The sequence below is a fragment of the Neoarthrinium moseri genome, assembly GCF_022829205.1.
Source record: "Neoarthrinium moseri strain CBS 164.80 chromosome Unknown scaffold76_Wmoseri_CBS_16480, whole genome shotgun sequence".
NCBI classification, from domain to species: Eukaryota; Fungi; Ascomycota; class Sordariomycetes; order Amphisphaeriales; family Apiosporaceae; genus Neoarthrinium; species Neoarthrinium moseri.
Genome location: NW_026055190.1, coordinates 115212 through 134529, shown reverse-complemented (window position 1 = coordinate 134529; position 19318 = coordinate 115212). Strand labels below are relative to the sequence as shown.

Genomic DNA, 19318 nt, shown 5'->3' with positions numbered 1-19318 from the left:
GGCCAAATTTGCGGCTCCTTCCGGTATTTCGGCCCTTGACGCAAAGCGGAGTCGTGACACCGGAGGAGCCTCGGCATCATCTTAGTGCTGTCGCGACACGGAGTGCGGGACCAAAGCGGGGCATTGTAGAAAATCTCTCGGTTCAGGTTGCAAGTCTATAGTATTGTGAAATTTATAAACTGGGGAGGAAAGGAACTCAATGTTGCCGTGAATGCTTGCGAAATGCGTGCACAATGGAAGCATGCCCGCTAATGATGCAACGAAGTGAGTGGAACTACCTATACCTATGTGCCTATCGATTCGTACGAAAGTGGTGCTCCTCAGTGACAACCGAGATAGAGCAGCTGGCGTGAGTCTTCTACATATTCGAAACAAACTGCATATTAAGCCGGAACCTCACCACAATGTTGTGCTCTCGTCCTTGCCATCTAGGTTCTGTGACTCCTCATTATGTGCCTTGACCGTCTTTCCCCTTTGCAATTCACCGCGAATAGAAGGCAGAGCTTCAGCCACTGCGTCTGTGCTAGCCTTCAACTCAGCCGCCATCATATCGATTCGATGTTTCAATGCGTCAATCTCTTTCTGCAACGCGTCGCCAGAATCTTTTCGTCCTATACTGTCTACTCCTTCTCTCAAGGCAGTGATCTCTTTTCTTCTTTGATCGACCAGCTTTTCCTCACTCGCAACACGCCTACTTCTATCCTTTGGTCCCTCCGCGTAGCCGTGTGAGGTATGGACAGTAACCATGTGCTGTGGCAACGGTGTGTTTTCCTGTGAGTTAGTGGTCGAGTGGCGCGCCGAGCGACTACCGGAGGAGCGTCCCGTGCTGTAACCGGAGTCATATCCTCTCTCGCCTGAGATATGGATAAACATTGTATCATTAGAGTTGCGTGCCGTGCTGTAACCCGAGTCTGTGAAGCCGGACGGGCGTGGAGAGCGGTCTCGGCGGCGCGTGTAATGGTATGGCCTGGTGGATGATTGGGAGACTCTGGAGTCATCTCTGCCGTGCGGAAGTGCTATGGAAACTTGCGGATAAGTGTATTCATCGTCATGGTGGTATCTGGCTGGCCGTATTCTGTTGTAATGGTCGTCCAGGGCTATGCCAAAGCCTCGATTCCGATCCCTTTCAGAACGCTCATTTCGATCGAGACTCGAACTTCGGTCGTTCGGGTGGGGAATACGAGCTCTAGGAGCTTCCAAGTCGCTGAGACGCCCACGCTGAATGTCGTCGGATTCGTGGAAGCGACGATACAAACGAGCTCTGTCCGGGGACTCGTACTCGTCCCGTAGATCTCCTCTGTGCAAGATGTTTGGTCTGATGTAAAAATCTTGTTGGGGTCGGCGATCGAAGTCGACAGACTTTTCTCGTTCGTACCTTCTGGGACGGTACCTTGGTTCGAGGTCCCTGTCCCGTCCAGTTTTCTCGTCAGTTTCTAGAAGCCTCGATCCATATCGAGTATCCACGACTCGAGAATCTCGTCTCGCTCGAGTCCTTGAACCGATCAAATCATCTATCACTCGCTCCCTTGCACGGCGTCTTCCTTCGAGCTCCAAATCTACATGAGGTGGCTGTGAATTCCGTCTCCAATGGATACTTCTTTCACTTTCTTTACGCTTGTGCGGATTAAGTTCGCTCGCTCCCCCGTTGACTAAATCGGTAGTTATCGAGCATCCATTTGATGCAGGGGTCTTAGTTAGTTCTGTTGTAAGTTCCGCTTCAAGGTCGGGGATGGCTAAGTCCATCTTCTCCATCGCAACGCTGGCCATGTCAATTAGAGAGGCCACTGTAACCGTCCTGGCCTGCAGGGTTTTTGAGATGTCGCGAAGAGTATCTTGCATCGGCATGATGTATCCGCCCCCAAAAGCGTCGGAAGCAATGACGTGTCCATAGACTTCGAGGGTTCTCTCGTTCACAACCCAGGATCCCGAATCACCGTCGACAATTTCTAAGCCACAGTTAGTCCTTGACCATATCAACTACTCTCGTTTAGAATGCAAACCTTTTCCCAAACCAAGATTCACTACCAATGTATCCACAAACACCTTGCCGGGACCCATAAGGATTCTCGATGGAAGCGGCGAGATAGTCCCCCTTTTCGGTCCCTCAGATCCAGTGATGACGACTACCGACTTTCTCACACCATTGTAATCAGAAGATGGAGGTGGCATCAGCAAGTCACCCGATGTGGTGGCTACAGGGTCCGCCGCATCATCAGCGTTGTGCGTGCGAGGGCGCAGTCGATTTGGCTTGTACTTCGACATTTCAATGAGAGCCCAGTCAAAATAAGCAGAGACATCGGTTGTTGCTCGATCAGACTGATCAGCCACTTGGGGGCTCTTTTTGGAGATCCTTCCCATGACACCGAGCTCGAGAGATGACCAAGCTGTCGAGCCGTCCTGGAACATCAACACTGTCTCGGAACTCTCCAAATTTCCAGCTTCTGAGGCGCGCTCCTCAACTTCGCTGGCAGATGTGCGGTCCTTCTCGGAGGGATTTTCCAAGTCAGATTCACAGTCAGAATCTGTTTCCGAGTCTGATAGGAATAGTTCGTCACTTGTCGAGGGCACACTGTCACTGGCTGAAGCGATTGACATATAATCGTCTGAGTTGCCGACAACATGACCCGCAGTCAGGCCGTAGAGTCTGAAATCCCCGTGCTGATTGACAGCCTTGATAATTCCTCCCAGTGTGGCTCTCTTCTCTGTTCCAGACGGGTGACGGATGACAATAGGAGCGCCGCAGAAGGTGTCAGCGGTGAAGCCAACGTCGCCGTTAATGAGGGGTGCCAACACATCGATATCATCCTCGGCTTTCTTGGGGTCTGGAGGCCGCCCGTAGATAAGCACCTCAAATGATGGCAAGCTTTTATCGGACGGTCGAACCAAGTCTTGAACCGACGACTTATCAAAGAACTTCCGCACACGCTTGCACTGGTCCTCAGCTGCCAGCACCACAATATGCGGTTTCGCTTGGGCAGCTGTCTTTCCAAGGACCATCAGCCGTATGGCCATGGCGCGGTACTTTCCCTTGGTCTTCTGTACATACTTCAACAACGGTGTTTCAATCCGCAACTGTATGACTTTGAACCGATCAATTGTGGCTTCATCCACGTGAATGTCAAATTCGGATAGGTCATCGCCAGCCTTGACTCCTGATCGCAACACCAGCGTCTGGGTAGGGATCCTGTCGACGGAGTTGGACGAGCTGCGGCTCGACTGCTTTGAGGTTCGGTCCGGAGTCTGTGACTGTGTGAAGTAGCCCGAATCTCGGCGCGGCTCGAGATCGGCCGATTGGATCCGGAGCTTCTGCACCTCAAGCGGGGCCGACAGCGACGCCGACCCGGTATTGTCGTTCATATTCGTTTTCAACGCCTCAGAGATGATGAGATGTTTTGACCTAGCGATTGAACTGTTGTGAAAGAAGGCAGAGGAGACGAGGCTCTGGGAGATGTCCTGGCAATGGGGAGGCCGCTAACTGCTGCATGTTTTCAGCTCCTGGCGATATGTACAAACACCGCCACCCACTCATGTCAACATGGGCTACCCTCTGTCATTCGACAATCCTTTGGCGCCCAGCACTGCCGCAACCCTCCCTCCCCCTCCACGCACCGCCAGGCCTGTTTCAGCTCCATCACATTTCGGTGAATTGCTTACATACCTAGGTATTGAGGTCCAGCCAATACCTGCCATAAAGACCCGTCATCCCACTTACCTGCTGTCGCGTCGCCATTTTTCCACTTCTGGTGCGTAAGCGACCGGGGAAACCGAGGCTAGGCGCTCCGACATGATTGGCTCACTTCAATCAGCGTACCCCCTCGATCAAGTGGACGACGTTGACCTGAAACGGCTTTGTGAAGCCCTTTGGGGGTGGGAGCTTTGCGCGAGCTGTAAAGGCGGTCAATCTTGCAGCGGAGCAAAGTGCGCCTGGGAGCGCGCGCCCGTTTTCGCAAGCTATTTCGCATTTTATAAGGATGTGACGTCCGCCTATGTCCCCGAGCTGCTCTACGGTGATCAGCCGGCGCTCCGGTCGCACCAAGATGTCGCCGACATCATCCGGCTGATCAAGGATCGGCCGGACGAGCTCCGGGCCCAGCTCACCCACCAGTATTTCTCTCAGCGCCCGTCCAAGTCGCCCTCGTCTACCGACCAGCATCGCGCATTCAATATTGTCGTCAAAATTATGACCATGGTGAACTGCTCCGCCGAGCAGCAGCCGTCCGGCATACTTGATTTGGGCACGGAGCTGGGAACTCAGCTAATACCGTGGCACAACGACGCAAGCTTCTCGAGCTTTGTCTCACGCGCGTTCCCCAAAGGCGACGTAGGGGCGCTGAATGTCTTGGATCACGCCGGGAAGTCACGCGATATCCAGTCCTCGATTACCGCGCGGCGACTGGAGAAAATTGCCCGCCTGACTTTCCGCGGCACCGAGGATCTCCGGAACCATCTCAGGCTTGACTCGAAGAATGGCGTGGTTGAAATATATCACTACACTAGTGTTTTAAAGGAGCATCTGGCCATAGCTAATTCACCATTCAAGTAAGTTGTAAACCTTGGTCAGATTTATAGAGAAGAGACCGGATCTTGCTTACAGGTAATGGATAGAAATAATATCCCAGCACAGGTCGCTCTTGAAGCGCTCCACTCGCTCCAGATGATTCTCTTTCCTTTTGGGACGGATTCAGAACTGAAATTAAGACGTCTTGTCGCGAAACAGTCTCTAGATCCAGACTGCGTAAACTATGATTTTGTAGCCTACGACGAGGACTTTCCCTACCGCCACTTTGGGACTAGACTGATGGAGCTCTATGATGAAGTTGAAAGCCCTAGTCCTCGAGGCATAATGGAGAAATGGTTTGAAAGAAAGAGCGGCGCACGGTATGTCATGATGGCTACATTCGTTGGTGTCATTATAGCGGTATTCTTAGGCATACTTTCTTTAGTGGTAGGAGTATTTCAGTCTTGGGTGGCATACCAGGCGTGGCAACACCCTGTATCTCCGGGCAACGAGTCTTGACCTGTCCTCGCTCACCAGATTAGTTTATGTATGAATAGTGGACGGAATCCCCAGTTTCTCAAAAATGTTCGTGCATATCGTAGATTATATCGCAGTTGGTAGTATAACTAGCATATTCAGCATGTTGAGACTGCTCCGAAATTATATCCATAAACACATTCTTGACACCAAACCATTCCATCTGGCTAAGGTGTTGGAAATCTTGGCACCTGGCTCAGGATTCCTAAAAGCAAGTGTTGTTTAGAGGGCTCAATCCACACGAAGGTGGCGGCCATACGAGTGACCTAGTTCTGTATCTGAAGCACACATCAAGTATGCGTTTTGTAGTTCAATTGAATAATTTCTGGATCAAGTTAAAATAGGGAATATAGTGTTATAATACGATTTATGCCTGTCAACGTATATAGGCAAAGATGAGAATTACCTGTTTACTAACTACCTTCCCTCTTGGGCTGCATCGCTGAGACGCCGGCTGAGTCATAGTCTCCGATATATTCTAACCATATATGGTAATTACTGGTGAGCCTCTAGTCTGCAGCTTGTAATCTCGGATCTAAGGTAAACAAGCAGCAGCCAAAGCTGTGATAGACGTGGTTGACGAATTTTGATTACCAGATACAGTTAGGCTACGTCTTGATCTTGGTCCGGATTCGTACCGCGGATGATGAGTAGAGCATTGAGAGGACCGGGCCGACTGCTCGCATCACCCTATAACCATCCCCGACGAGCCCTGTCGTAGACCTTCGCCTAGAATCACCAACAAACGCGACGAAGCCTTTGAGTCTGTTGTGAGAGAAAACGGTCTTCTAACTGAACTACAGACCCGGCCATCATGGATTTACATGATTTGAACGTGTCCTACAAACGCGATACTGCCGACATCGCGTTCGGCCCACAGGAGGATGATGTGTTCGACTTCACGCTCCTGTTCGAACAGGGCATTCTGGGGATTCTCCCTTCTGCCTTGTTCATCTTAGTGTCCATAGCCAGGACGATATCGCTATGGCAGAGGGAGACCTGTGTGCGTGCCGGACGGCTCCTGTGGGCTAAGCTTGTAAGTCGCCCATGGGGGCAGAGGACGTCCAGTGTGGTCAACATATCTCATGCTTTTCTGCACACAGGCAGCAGTCACAACGTTAATTTGCTTCCGCATTGCCCTGGTCGCGCTCTGGGCACTTCCTGGAACGGTTGGGACGCAGGTGTCACTCACTGGCTAGGCCAAGTCGCCACTATATACACACTTCACTGAGACCCTTAATGGCGTGGCAACTATCCGAGCATTTGGCTGGCAGCGCGGCTTTCAGGAAGAGAGTCTTCGGTAAGAGTTCACGGTTGCTAAGCCTCCTAAACCTTCCCCAAACCCAGTCCGGATTCATTTCAATTGACGGACTCGATCTCGCGTCGGTACCGAGCGCAGTGCCTCGAACGCATCTCACAGCCTTGCCCCAGAATTCCGTTACACCGCCTGGCTCCGTCCGTACGAACCTTGATCCTTTGGAGACGGTTGTTGGTGACTAGGTTCTTATCGATGCATTATCTCGAGTTGGCGTGTGGGAAACCATCAGCAGCCGCGGGGGCCTCGGACTATCTCACGGGCAGCAGCAGCTCTTTTGCCTAGCTCGGGCCCTGCTGAGCAAAAAGCTTGTAGTGCTTCTGGATGAAGCCACTAGTAGCGTTGACCACCATTCGGATGAACAAGCGCAAAGGGTGCTGCGGGAGGCATTCAAGGACAAAATCGTCTTGGTAGTGGCGCACAGGCTAGAGACGATCGGCGACCTGGATCTCGTTGTGGTCATGGAAAAGGGACGGATCGTGGAGGTGGGTGACCCTCGTGAACTGAAGAGGAAGCCTCACTCGCTTTTCCGGACGCTTTGGTAGAGCCGACACGGTTGAAGTGAGTAGCTGTGAAAGTCCTGTGAGTGCTATAGTTCAGGTCACACCGCCAAGAGCTCAGGTTCAAAAGCGGAAGTGGGTTTTGTTGAGGGAGCTTTGTTAGGCAGACTATATCGCGAAGTTTGACTTTAACATAGAGTGCAACTGTGTCTCTGCCACAGGTGTGTGCTATGTCTCTATGTAGCCAATGAGCTGCTTGCGTACTTCCTGGATTGGAACTTCGCAAATAATTGCCGTTTGGTTAGCCCGCCCAGTCTCGGACGCCAAATTCGTCAACAAAAAAAAAGACACAGAAGGCGCCTCGTTCCTGCAGGAATCCTTCAGACGGCGTTTTCCCACGCCCCAATGATGCTTATCTGCAGGCGTGCCCATGCCCGCGCGTGATGTAAACGATATTAGCAGTAATCCTGGCGGCCGCCCGCCTACCCAGGTCCAGGTACCCAGGGTGCGCAGGACGCAATTCGTAACGAGGGCGTTCCGCGCTGATAAGCCCCGCTACAGCGTCCCTTGCTCGTTCCCCGCAGTATGCATGTCAGGCAAGGCAGGATCGTCATCACCGGCCCCAAACGGCAAATAGCTCCTCGCTGACTGTTCCCCTGGGTGAATTTACGATTGCGTCTAGTGTAGGAACGCCTTGGCGGTTCCGTTTCTTTGCGTTGTTTATCTTCACCTATATCTCCGAGCTGCCAGCCTGGGCCCCGATCTCTGGTCAGCTTCCCGTTCCCTTCCAGCCCACCCACGTTCGCTCATCTTGTGCAACTTCACGAGCACGAGCCCGCTGGGATTCAATTGGTGACTTTGCCCGTTTATACTTCAAAGACACCAAACCTGAAAGTGCGTGGTAAGCCAACATGTTCCCACGGTACCGCACAACGGCTATTGCATGGCTCGTCCAGCTAGCCTGCATCACGCAGTATGCTACGGGATCGCCTTACCAGAGCCACGAGCCTCGACTGGGCGCCGTGGCATCTGAGAAAGACGTTTGCAGCAAGATCGGCATCCAGCTCCTCAAGGACGGCGGCAATGCAGCAGATGCGCTGGTGGGCACCGTGCTGTGCGTCGGCGTGATCGGCATGGTTCACAGTGGCATCGGAGGCGGCGGCTTCATGCTCGTTCGCAGTAGCAATGGAAGCTACGAGTTCATCGATTTCAGAGAGACGGCGCCCGCCGCAGCTTTCGAAGACATGTACACAAACAATACCGCTGCCAGCTTGTACGGAGGACTCGCGAGGTGAGCCGCTTTGATATACCTGATATGAGTCTAAGTCGAGCTGATCTATTTTCTAGTGGTGTACCTGGTGAACTTCGAGGCCTGGAGTACCTGCACAAGAACTATGGAAAATTGCCCTGGGAATGCGTGGTGAAGCCGGCAATCAAGGTAGCCCGCGAAGGCTTCAGGGTGGATGAGGACCAGGTTCGTTACATGGATTCCGTAACCCCCAACGGCAAATTCTTCACCGAAGACCCGTCTTGGGCTATGGACTTTGCACCGCATGGCACCAGACTCCAGTTGAATGACACCATGACGCGAAAGCGTTATGCAGACACGTTGGAGGTAATATCCCAGGAAGGACCTGATGCCTTCTACACGGGAGCCATTGCGAACGCGACTGTCTCTGCACTGCAGAAATCCAACGGGACCATGACCTTGGAAGACTTGAAGAACTACACCGTAGCCTTGAGGAAGCCTTCGTCGATCACTTACCGCGGGTACAAGTTGACTACCTGCGGTACCCCCGCAGGCGGTTCTGTTGCCTTGAGCGCCTTGAAAATCGTCGACGGCTACTCTGGATTCGACGACCCTTCCGCCATCAACCTTACGACTCACCGTCTTGATGAGGCTATGAGATTCGCGTATGGCCAACGGACCAAGTTGGGAGACCCCTCATTCCTCGATGGTATCCTCGAGTACCAGCAGTCCATGCTTTCTGATGCCGCAGCCGCGGAGATCCGGTCCAAGATCTCGGACGTCGCCACTCAGAACGTATCAGCATACGACCCTTCCGGTATCGAGAGTCTCGAGACCCCTGGTACGAGCTATGTTGGCGCGGCCGATGCCAGCGGCCTCTCGATCAGCTTGACAACGACTATTAATACCTTGTTTGGATCGCAACTCATGGTCCCTGAGACTGGAGTCATCATGAATAATGAGATGAACGATTTCTCCATCCCCGGATCAAGCAATGCTTTCGGCTATATTCCCAGCCCCTCAAACTACGTGCGACCTGGGAAGCGACCTCTGTCATCGATTTCACCCACTATTGTCGAGACTGCGGATGGCAAGCTTTACTTCGTAGTTGGATCGGCTGGTGGCAGCCGTATTATTACAGCCACGATTCAAAACATCCACCACGTAATTGACCAGGGCATGACCGCGCCTGAGGCATTGGCCCAACCCAGGCTTCATGACCAGCTGGTACCGAACCAGGTCTCCTTCGAGTGGGCTTATGACAACAGCACGGTTGCGTTCATGCAGAGCCTTGGCCACAACGTGACCTGGACTGCCCCAGGTTCGAGCACAGCACAGGCCCTGAGGTTGCTACCCAATGGAACTTTCGAGGCGGCAGGTGAACCAAGACAGATTAATTCTGGTGGCTACGCGATTTGAGACAACAGCAATATCAGGAACGCAGCGTTTCAGCCAAACAAAGAGCGGCCGATAATCAACACCCCATAATAAATAATGAGCTTTACATTCTTCGAAAACTCGTGATTGTCTCATTGGTGACCCTGGATAGTATTGTAAATGCATGCTTCTGTAATATCACTGTCCAGTGTAGAAACGCATCGAGCTGGAGCTATCTCTGTCAGGATGACGAAAACCCGACCAATAGTAACAAACTACTCCGACTGATCGAATACACATTGGCTGCCGATAAAGTTGCTTTGCTAATGCATTCTTCTCTGTATTCATGTCCTGGCCTGTGGCCGCTGAATAAAGGTCCTTTCCGAGGCTTTTCGTAACTCATATCAATCTCGCAATCCAGCTCTGATACCGATCACGGTAGGTTTTGTTGATGAAGTTTATTTCAAGGGCTCGGATCTGGGTTGCCACCTTGGCGTAGATACGAGGTTTGGGCTTTGAAAAGGGCGAATCGTCACCATTGGGCTCGCCATGCGGATGGCCTTGAATATTCACGATGTGACAATCCCGGGATCCTTGGTCTGCCAGTACCGAGTAGAACTTCATCGACTCCACGCTGGCAGCCTTAGCCGCGGCATCCGCTCGACAGTTTCCGTCGACGTTCGTGTGCGCCGGCACCCAGTGGAAGCGGACTCGAACTCCCAGCTGAAGTATCCATTTCAGCGGACCCATCAGGTTGGTGAATGTATCGTCTGAGAATATCTCAGGAACAGTGTCTTGCCAGGTGAAGTCGTGGATATAGTAAAGGGATGACTGCGAGTCCGTCATAATAATCACGCTGGGGAACTCCGGCCGCTCCTGATTGCCATCCTGGAAGCCGCGCCGGCGGCTGTCGTCGACCATTCTCTGGATCTCGCAGGCGGCGATGTCCAATGCCAACCCAATTGCATATAGCTCTGCCTTGTGCGAGTGATGCGTCCCAATAATGGCGTACGAAGCGTTAGACCACGACGGGGGGCCTTGGCCCAAGAATCTGGAAGTAACAGCAGCGCCAGCTATGCCTGGGCCATCCTCGTTACCGTTTTTCGTGGCGGCGTCGGTGTACAAGACAATTCTCTTATTCTCCGGGTTCCAACCAGGATCAGCAACGTCATTTCCGAAAACAGCTGCGCCAACGTGGTCAGCTATCGTGATTTTGGGATTGATCTCCGGCGACAGCATCTGCGGGCAAGTTCTGAACAGGCCCCTCCTTGCGCATATCCAGCAGAAAGCGTCACGGGATCCTCTGTCGGAAGAGATGTGGGAAGGATCTCGGGATGCTGTGTCGAGCGCGAGGTTAGCTCGAACCCAAGCACGCCTCTGATCTCTAGTGGCTCGCGCGACGAAGTCAGCTTCATCGAGAAAGTCGCCATATTTCGACAAGCTGACCGAATCGATTTCCTTCACCGGGGCGGCCTTGGTTAACCCAGTCCTGGTGGCTGAAGCTGTGCTCAGTTCCATGACCGATGAATCCGTCGTGCCGCCGTGTTCTTTATCCTCAACAGGGGCATCATGCCTTCCATAGTCTGTCATGCCCAGGTTGGCTTGAGCACAAAGCACGCCTGCCTCCTGGTCATGTGGTTCATCTGACACCCCTCCCGAAGCGATGGAGTCCAGGGTGCACATGAGCCGTGCCCGAGCCTCCTCCAGGGTCTCTGAATGGCTCTCCGGTTGATCAGACATCCCAAAGTCTGAATTCCTTTACCAAGCACAGCGAAAGAGAAGCAAAATTGAGAACCGGCCACGATGTAAGTGTCGTCAAAACCCTAAACTCTGTGAACCATAGGAACAAGACACCCAATCCGAGTTTGGCGCAACATGTTAAAAGTTATGTGACCACTTTAGCCAAACTGATGAGCGGTTCATGCATGCTACCAAAGTGTCGAAGGAGTCGTACTCATGCTGCGGTTGCTGACCGCATTCGATGTAGTATAATGCTTCGGCCAAAGTTGACGGCGGTCTGTCGTGAAGAGTGTCGTCGCCCCCAAATCCCCTAGGGGATAGTACCTTGACACTAAATTTGGTGCCGCGTCCCAGCACCTGTGAGCAGCCACCGCAGCTGTCCGCACTCCTACCAGGTTTGCCAAGCACAGTCGACAACGACTTCTTTTCCATGCATTCAAGCAAGTGACAGAAGCTCAGCATAACTTAACCTTAATGCTTAATGCTTTTGTCTCTCAGGCATTGCATGTGCCAGGTCAAGATACAATCAGTCATGATCAGAAGACCCGGTGCGGTGTTCATCCGAGAAATAGCCGTCCCTGCTCCTGACTTGCGTCGGACGAAGTCCACCGTTTCTTACATGTCCCTCCTGTCCCAACTACTCTTGGATGCGCTCCGCGCAGTTGGCCTGCGATGAGCTCCCCACTGCGTCTCTTCACGACGCTCATCCGCACGCACCACATCACGTCCCGGAAGAAGCTGCAGCGCGTCAAGAAAGCCGCGGCGCACCGCTCCATCCCGTACGTCCTGGTCCGCTACGGCGGGTCGCCGGGCATCATGTACGCCGAGAGCGCCGATGGGGAGTCGCTGAGCAGCTGGGTCAGCGCCGTGCACGAGCTGCGGTACAAGGACTTCCAGTGCGCGCAGAAGCCCGCGGCTCGTGAGGTGCTGCTGGGGCAAGAGACAAAGGCGCCATCGTCCTCCGCGCCGTTCAACGAGGTCGAGTCCGTGGCTGCCTTCGGGGACGAGATGGAACGGCGAGGGCTTGCCTCGTGGTGGAAAATCGGTATGGGCTATGAAAGCCAGGGGTAAGAGATTGTGGCACCTTGCGCGGCCATGCCTGTGACCTTGCGTGGCTTGTTCACCGCGTTGGGACTTCCAGCAAGCCAGCAAGCAGCCGTTTCCAGTAGGATCAATCTCGCTGGACATATTCAGAGCCATTGGACAACCATTTGCAGTATGAGGCTTGATCAGGTACGTCGTCATGTCTATTCTATCCAACTCTATTCTATTCTATTCTATCCAGGGCCCAAGTCTCATAGATTGTCCGTATCATTTACCGTGCTATGCGATTGCCAGCTCCAGTAACGCCAGTTTCGTATGGTATATGCTACTGCCCATGATGCTAATGCTAGTGTGTGTACAAGTGCTGGTCATGCAAATGGCTCAAATGATGCTTAGCTGCTGGCCTAGCCAGTGAGCATCTCGCTGTTCCAGCCAATGTCGTGGAGGCACTTGTCGCAGATATAGGACCCAACGTTGAGGGCCTCGTGCTTGTAGTGCGGGCAGTCTGTCTTGGCGGCAAAGTGCTGCTGCCGCCCCACCGGGCAGTAGATCTCGAAATGTTGTTGACTGCCTACTTTGTTACAGCCCTGACAGACTGTGCGAAGTTCTTTGGAGGGACACATCGTGTCTGTGACGTATCAAGTTCGAATCGAGTGGAAACCGTTGCTGAAAGGTAGAGGGTATATGGAAAGGCAGCGCGGGACTGGGTATGGGGTATCTTCGCTGATGGTACTGATCCGGAGGAAAATGCTTGCTGTTATATGAAAGACGTCTATAAAAGCTGTGAGGCAAGTAATATAGGTGAATGTCCAAGAAGGTATCGTGAGGTGGGTTCGGGCATATATGTATGTGCCCCTGCACGGAGATATCTCCGGATCTCTGTCTGGGTACTACTAATGCCAGCTGTAAGGTTGACGCAAGAACCAGGCGGTCCAGACTTCACGATACGCCTTGGCCAATTGGCGACACCTCCTTTCCCTGTTCTGATGTCGTTCAGATAGTGAATCCAGTCTGGCGGTTGTGGGGGAGTCGGACTAAGAGCTCCGGTTGGTTCAAGTGGTGAGGGTCGGTAGGTATCGGGCGTATTGAGATGCGGATGCTCTAGTCGTCTACGCGTCGGTCACACGTAAGAAGAGATTTCAGTCAGGAACAGATAACCCGAGTTGGCTCGTTGAGTAAGATGCGGCGATTCGTCCGTTCCTTATGCGATACGATGCGCGAATAAGAACCCGATATTCGCCTACATATCGCGTGAAATTCAGAATCGGTAGGACACGATCCCCAGTTATAATGATGTCACCTGGAACATACCCGCAGACTCAAAGTTCTCCAGAGTCCCAATTGCCGCCGGCGCCGGCGGAGAATCATCCTAGTGGCCCCAGTGGATGCCGCCCACCTCCAGACTCTTTTCCATCGTCGCAACTATATACTACTATCGTTCCAGGTTGTTTGTCACCGACTTGCTTCCATCCATGGTTCAAGGTAAACGCAACACGGCAAGAGTTGAGACTGGGGCCGGAAGTGTCTATACTGATGGGACAAGTGGCATCTAAACGTCAGTCTTTGTAGCTGGAGAGCAACGCGCCTTTGCATGTTCTCTATCTCTCTTGCTGCCCAAGCCGAGCCGCATATGCAATCCTCTACCATGCGTACCTGGGGTTGATTACTCAACGAATAGACGGCTGACTGGTTGACGGGTTAACCGCCACGTGCGACACACGGCTGTTAGATTTCTCCGGTTCTAGGTGAGCTGGTCCCAGGCCGTTCACGCTGAAGCCTGGGCGGAATTTACCGTGTAATGCAGGCAGTTCAGCTGCGCAGTGGATTGATGCGGCTGATGTCCGACATATGGTGTCTACTGCAGGCTGTGCTGGAGCTGAAGAAGAAGCTGTTCACTGCTGTCAAAATGAGCTAGAATTTCTCCGTCTGGTCCATCCTGTTCATTCCCCCTTTTGATTGAAGCGCTCCATGTTGGATCTGCTGCGCGTTTTAAAGCTGCTCGATCTGGTCAGATAAACGGACGGTCGACACGATTCAGCATACAGACAGGACAGCCCCCAAGGTGCTTGCTTCCGGCTTCCGGGGGACAGCCAGCAGCTGAGGAGGGGGCCGCAAACAAGGAGCGTTTCAACTTGTTAGCACTACCTCAGCTTGACGCGGGAGGGCGCCCATGAGCAAGTTCTTCTGAAGACCTCAGGTCGAGTTTGAGCCGCCTGTGGCCAACAGTCTCACCGACAAATCAGAATGATAGAACCGCTAGGTAGGCTGGCTAAGCTAGAGGTGCTGTGAGTTTAAGTGGGCGGGGCGGTGCTTATTTTGGCAGAGCGTTGAGCCGAGTTCCGTCCAACCTCTAGGGCTTTTCAGCTGTGAGGCCAATCAAAGACGTCTCGGGAACGTCGATGGCATTCAGCTCACGACCCTGAGTGTTTCATGCTTACGGCTGTGGGACGAGAGCGCCTTCGCATTTTCAGGGACTGTTCTTTGTCTCCCAGATTGCCCCGATCCGCCAGGCCAAGAGCCATCGGCGGATGAGCTTAACTGTCGACAAGCATCGCCATCCAAGCCATCATCCGCGATGCCAAGCGCTGAGTTAGCTACCCCTACCCGCCAAGTCAGCCGTAGGGAGGCTAACAGCAGTTAGCCGGGGCCGTGATTTGCTCCACGATCTTGGACGGCACCAGCACTGGCATTGTCAAGATTGCCCTGTTTGTTTGACATTTGAACTAACTTAGACTGCAAGACTGCTCCATCACAGGGCAGACAGACAGGCAGAACAGGGCAAAGGTTGCCAACCCCCCGGTCGTTCCGGCTGCTAGGATTGGATGCTTCGATGCGACGCGACGACTCCGCCACCCGGCTCCCCCCTTGGAGCGCCTGTCCGCATCGTCGCCTGCCTCTTATTAAGCCCTGCCGCAGGGACGCCCGTCCCCTCTCTTTGGGTTGTGTTGGTGACTTAGTCTCTTGGCATCTCATAGTCTATTCAGCTGGGCTGGGTGACATCTCTTTTTTTGTTTCCTACTTAGATGGAGCTGGACCACCTGTCGCCTTAATAACCGCGGCGCAGTCCTCTTTTGTCAGTACGACCCTCTCTTTTTCTCGTGCCTTGTTCATGCGTCATCCTCTCATCTCCTAAAACTTCGGTGTCTTGGCATTGTGAACCCTTTATTTATTTATTTTTCTTTCCACAACCCCTTGCTGCCGAGTGAAATACCACCTTCTGTTGCGCCTGTCCCGACTCCGGGTCCCTTGCAATCTGAGGCGGTTGACGGTTGACATCATCGACTTCGCAGACTTCGAACCCGGCCACACCACGACTCCTTCCACCACTTTCGCCCGCCCAATCCGACCCGACAAGTCGCCAAACCCGGTGCGACCATGAAGTCCGCCGTAACACTCGCTACCGGCTCGCTGCTGGCTTCGGTTGCGCACGCCCAGGTGGTGCAATGGGACATCCAGAAGCGGGACCTGGCCCCCAAGAAAGGCCTGCGACGCCGCGCCGCTTCGACCTACACCGAGGTTATCACCAACGAGGAGGCAAGAGGTGGCTACTTTGCGACCGTCTCCGTGGGTACACCGGCCCAGAACCTGACACTGCAGCTGGATACCGGAAGTAGCGACATCTGGGTTCCCTCGAGTCAGTCCTCAGTATGTGAGAAGTCGGCGTCGAGAGGAGGCAGCAGCAGCAGCAGCAGCGACGGCTGCACCTTTGGGTCTTGTGAGTTCTAATCATGATTTTGATGCTCGCTCGCTCGACCTTGTCTGACCTTTTCCTGCACAGTCAATCCCGATAAATCCAGCAGCTACACCGTTGTGGGCCAGGGTGACTTCAGCATAGCCTACGTCGATGGCAGCCATTCGAAAGGCGACTATTTCACCGACGTTTTCGAGATTGGTGGCGCCAAGCTGTCCAATATGACAATGGGTCTGGGAGAGGACACCGATATCCCGTACGGTCTCGTGGGTGTCGGCTACGCCATCAACGAAGCCATTGTCGGCACCGAGCAGTCTTTGTCAGCCGCCTACGACAACCTCCCTGTCTTGATGCAGAACGAGGGTCTCATCGCGACGAATGCCTACAGTCTGTGGCTGAACGACCTCGACGCCAGTACGGGCAGCATTTTGTTCGGCGGAATCGACACGGAAAAGTACGAGGGCGACCTCAGCCGTCTTGACATCATCAAGGACGAGCAGACCAACTCGTTCAGCTCTTTCATCGTCTACCTGACCTCGGTCACGGCCAACTCATCGTCTGGCAGCGATACGCTTTCGTCTCGGGAATTCCCCATCCCCGTTGTCCTGGATTCCGGCACTACCCTCAGCTACCTCCCCACCGACATTGCCGCCCAGGTGTGGACGGAAGTCGGTGCCATCTACTCCTCCGAAGTCGATTCCGCCATTGTCCCGTGCTCCATGGCCAGTAGCAAGGGTCAGTTCACCTTCGGCTTTGGCGGTGACAATGGCCCCAAGATCTCGGTCGGCATGGACGAGCTTGTGCTCTCCCTGGTCACCTCGGGCTCGAATCCCACTTTCAGATCTGGACAGTATGCGGGCAAGGAAGCCTGCCAGTTCGGTATCCAGAACTTCAGCAGCGATCCTTTCCTGCTGGGAGACACATTCCTCCGGTCCGCCTACGTCGTCTATGACCTGGTGAACAACCAAATCGGCATTGCCAAGACCGACTTCAACTCGACCACCTCCAACGTCGTGGCGTTTGCGAGCGACGGTGCTCAAATGCCCAGCGCTACGGCTGTTGCTAACCAAGTAACTGCAACGGGCTCTGCTGGAACCTTTGCGACCCCGACTTATGGTGCCATGAAGGGTTTCACCGAGGCCAACGCCGCAGTCTCAGTACCCGTGTTCCAGTGGGCGCAGCTTGGTGTTATGGGAGCTACGACACTGTTCATGTTGATAGGAAGTGGTTTCTTCCTCTTATAATGACTCGTATGTAAGCCTACCTCATTTGAGTCTCGGTCGGGTTTTTTTTTTTGGAATTCAAGCACATGTATATAAATAATAAGAAAGCCAAGCTCGATCTTGGCAGGCACTTGACTTATAGAAGCAATTACCGATGGTCGGGTACAATTAACCAAGGGGAGTGTATCGTCGTAGTTGCCATTCGAGTTGTTTTGGGGAGAACTGCATGACGGCGCCAGTGATCTTAGATATATCTAAAACTGTGAAACATCATAACATAATCAATAGTGTCGCGTGACAAGCGTCCTACATAGTATGTCATGTCATACCCTTGGTGTGCGTGTGGCATTGGCGCCCTTGTCCTGCGGTCAGCTTGTGCCACCTTTGGGATTCGATGAAGCCAATGAGGCGCGATCAGGCAGCCTTGATTAATACAATACTGCAGTCTGCAATCTAATGGCTTGACGCACTGCGACTCGCCAGATCGAGCACTCGCAGGAATTGACTGAGGTCCAGCCACGCCATTGGAGCACCAAGTTTCTTACGTCGCAATGGGCAAGCGAATATTGTGGCCGACCGCCAAGCTGCTGGCTCTGGCAGTCATGCGGGCTATCGGGGTGGCCCACCACTTAGGGGCACAGGGCACGGGTGACGGAGATGTGATGCACATCGCGATCGTCGGAGCCGGCATCACGGGCGCCGCTACAGCCTTCCACCTTCACAACCTCTCCCTCTCCAGCCCCAGCCGGCCGCTCTCCGTCACCATCTTCGAGTCCGCCCCACGCGCCGGCGGCCAGGTCAGGACCACGTCCCTGCCGGGCAGTTGGGAGAAGTTGGAAGTCGGAGCGGCGCACTTCTACGACGATGATTGGTGTCTCATGGACGCGGCACGGGCCGTCAACTTGTCCACGAGAACCACGCGGGTGAAAGGAAACGCCCACGTTTGGGACGGGGAGAGCTTTGCTAGGGACAGGGTCTGCCATGCCTCTTTTTTCTGGGACCTGGACCGGTGGTTCGATCCGCGGCCACATTCGCGGCGGCGCCGGCGAGAGGCGTGGCAGCGTCGGAAGGAGGACCTGGAACTGGAGTGGCGTTACCGCCGGTCGCCCGACAAGTTCCAACGGCTAGTGGCTGGGTTGATGGACAGATGGAAGATGTTCGGGGCTAACGCTACCTTCGACAATGTCGGGCGGGAGTTCTCGGACGTAAGTCTTATAGACGGACTCGGCGCGTCTGCGCGGGATTTCCTACGAGGCATGAGCGTGGACGAGGAATACCAGGAGAGGTTCATAGAGCCGTGCCTGCGGGATGCCTACGGCTCAACCTTGGATGAATCATCTGTCTTGGACGCGGCCATGGCCGCCGGGGCACTGCGCTCGAAGGCGGTCTCCATCGTGGGCGGCAACGCTCTGTTGGTCGAAGATCTAATCAGGCGGTCCGGGGCTGAGTTGCACCTGGGTTCCAGCGTCACATCCGTCACGCCCGGGGTCAGTCACTTGTATCGGCTGGCCGTGGCTTCTCAAGGCTCAACGAGTGTGAAGCACGGAGAGTTTGACGCGGTGTTCTTCACGGGATCATCCCAACGTGGCATTTCATCCCCGTGGGCCGGAGCCCACAAACCATCACCAGAAATAGAGAGCCACATTGCGCACTACTCAATCTCAAGCAATCAACAATCACTCGAACCCTTTGGCGGCCCTGTTCCATTGGCTCCGCTCTCCTTTCTCACGGGTCAGGACTCCAAATACTTGGGTGAACGGGATGTGAGGAGCCTGTACACGCACACGCAGTTCTGGATTGACAGACGAGGTACTGACCCCGACCCTGAGTGCGACCAATTCGACGATGTCGTGTCGGTAAATTCGAAGAGGGCGCTCTCGGACAATGATCTCCTGCGGATCGTCGAGCATGGGAGCCACGACTCTGCAGGCGTTGGATGGTTCAGCTGGATAGATAAGCATAGCTGGGTGAGGCAGAACCGGAACTGGACCGAGGTCGGAGTCAATATTGAGGGGAGCATAGAAATACGTCCTGGACTATATAATCTTCGTCACAATGCGCTGGACACGGCCGAGATGGGATGCAGAATGGGCCAGAATGGAGCGCGGTTATTGCATGAAGGACTCATAAGTCCAAAGCAATGA

General features: G+C 53.8%; 7 protein-coding genes across 7 annotated transcripts; 5 read left to right on the top strand and 2 right to left on the bottom strand.

Moving 5' to 3' along the window:
- Positions 1-396: 396 nt before the first annotated feature.
- On the bottom strand, positions 397-3357 carry JN550_011947 (uncharacterized protein; the record flags this gene model as incomplete). The annotated part of the gene is made up of 2 exons (XM_049310370.1): positions 397-1946; positions 2001-3357. The coding sequence occupies 2 exons, from the start codon at positions 3355-3357 to the stop codon at positions 397-399; spliced, it is 2907 nt and encodes a 968-aa protein (XP_049166116.1).
- A 427-nt stretch (positions 3358-3784) lies between these two features.
- JN550_011946 (uncharacterized protein) lies at positions 3785-6234 on the top strand (the record flags this gene model as incomplete). The annotated part of the gene is made up of 5 exons (XM_049310368.1): positions 3785-4539; positions 4606-4878; positions 5262-5329; positions 5839-6071; positions 6139-6234. The coding sequence occupies 5 exons, from the start codon at positions 3785-3787 to the stop codon at positions 6232-6234; spliced, it is 1425 nt and encodes a 474-aa protein (XP_049166115.1).
- Positions 6235-7761: 1527 nt separating this feature from the next.
- Positions 7762-9518, top strand: JN550_011945 (uncharacterized protein; the record flags this gene model as incomplete). Its single annotated transcript, XM_049310367.1, has 2 exons — positions 7762-8141; positions 8198-9518. 2 exons carry the CDS (start codon positions 7762-7764, stop codon positions 9516-9518), a joined length of 1701 nt encoding a protein of 566 aa, XP_049166114.1.
- Positions 9519-9875: 357 nt separating this feature from the next.
- JN550_011944 (uncharacterized protein) lies at positions 9876-11216 on the bottom strand (the record flags this gene model as incomplete). The annotated part of the gene is made up of 1 exon (XM_049310366.1): positions 9876-11216. The coding sequence occupies one exon, from the start codon at positions 11214-11216 to the stop codon at positions 9876-9878; it is 1341 nt and encodes a 446-aa protein (XP_049166113.1).
- A 672-nt stretch (positions 11217-11888) lies between these two features.
- Positions 11889-12287, top strand: JN550_011943 (uncharacterized protein; the record flags this gene model as incomplete). Its single annotated transcript, XM_049310365.1, has 1 exon — positions 11889-12287. The coding sequence occupies one exon, from the start codon at positions 11889-11891 to the stop codon at positions 12285-12287; it is 399 nt and encodes a 132-aa protein (XP_049166112.1).
- Positions 12288-15635: 3348 nt separating this feature from the next.
- JN550_011942 (uncharacterized protein) lies at positions 15636-17195 on the top strand (the record flags this gene model as incomplete). Its single annotated transcript, XM_049310364.1, has 2 exons — positions 15636-15975; positions 16039-17195. The coding sequence occupies 2 exons, from the start codon at positions 15636-15638 to the stop codon at positions 17193-17195; spliced, it is 1497 nt and encodes a 498-aa protein (XP_049166111.1).
- Positions 17196-17725: 530 nt separating this feature from the next.
- On the top strand, positions 17726-19318 carry JN550_011941 (uncharacterized protein; the record flags this gene model as incomplete). Its single annotated transcript, XM_049310363.1, has 1 exon — positions 17726-19318. The coding sequence occupies one exon, from the start codon at positions 17726-17728 to the stop codon at positions 19316-19318; it is 1593 nt and encodes a 530-aa protein (XP_049166110.1).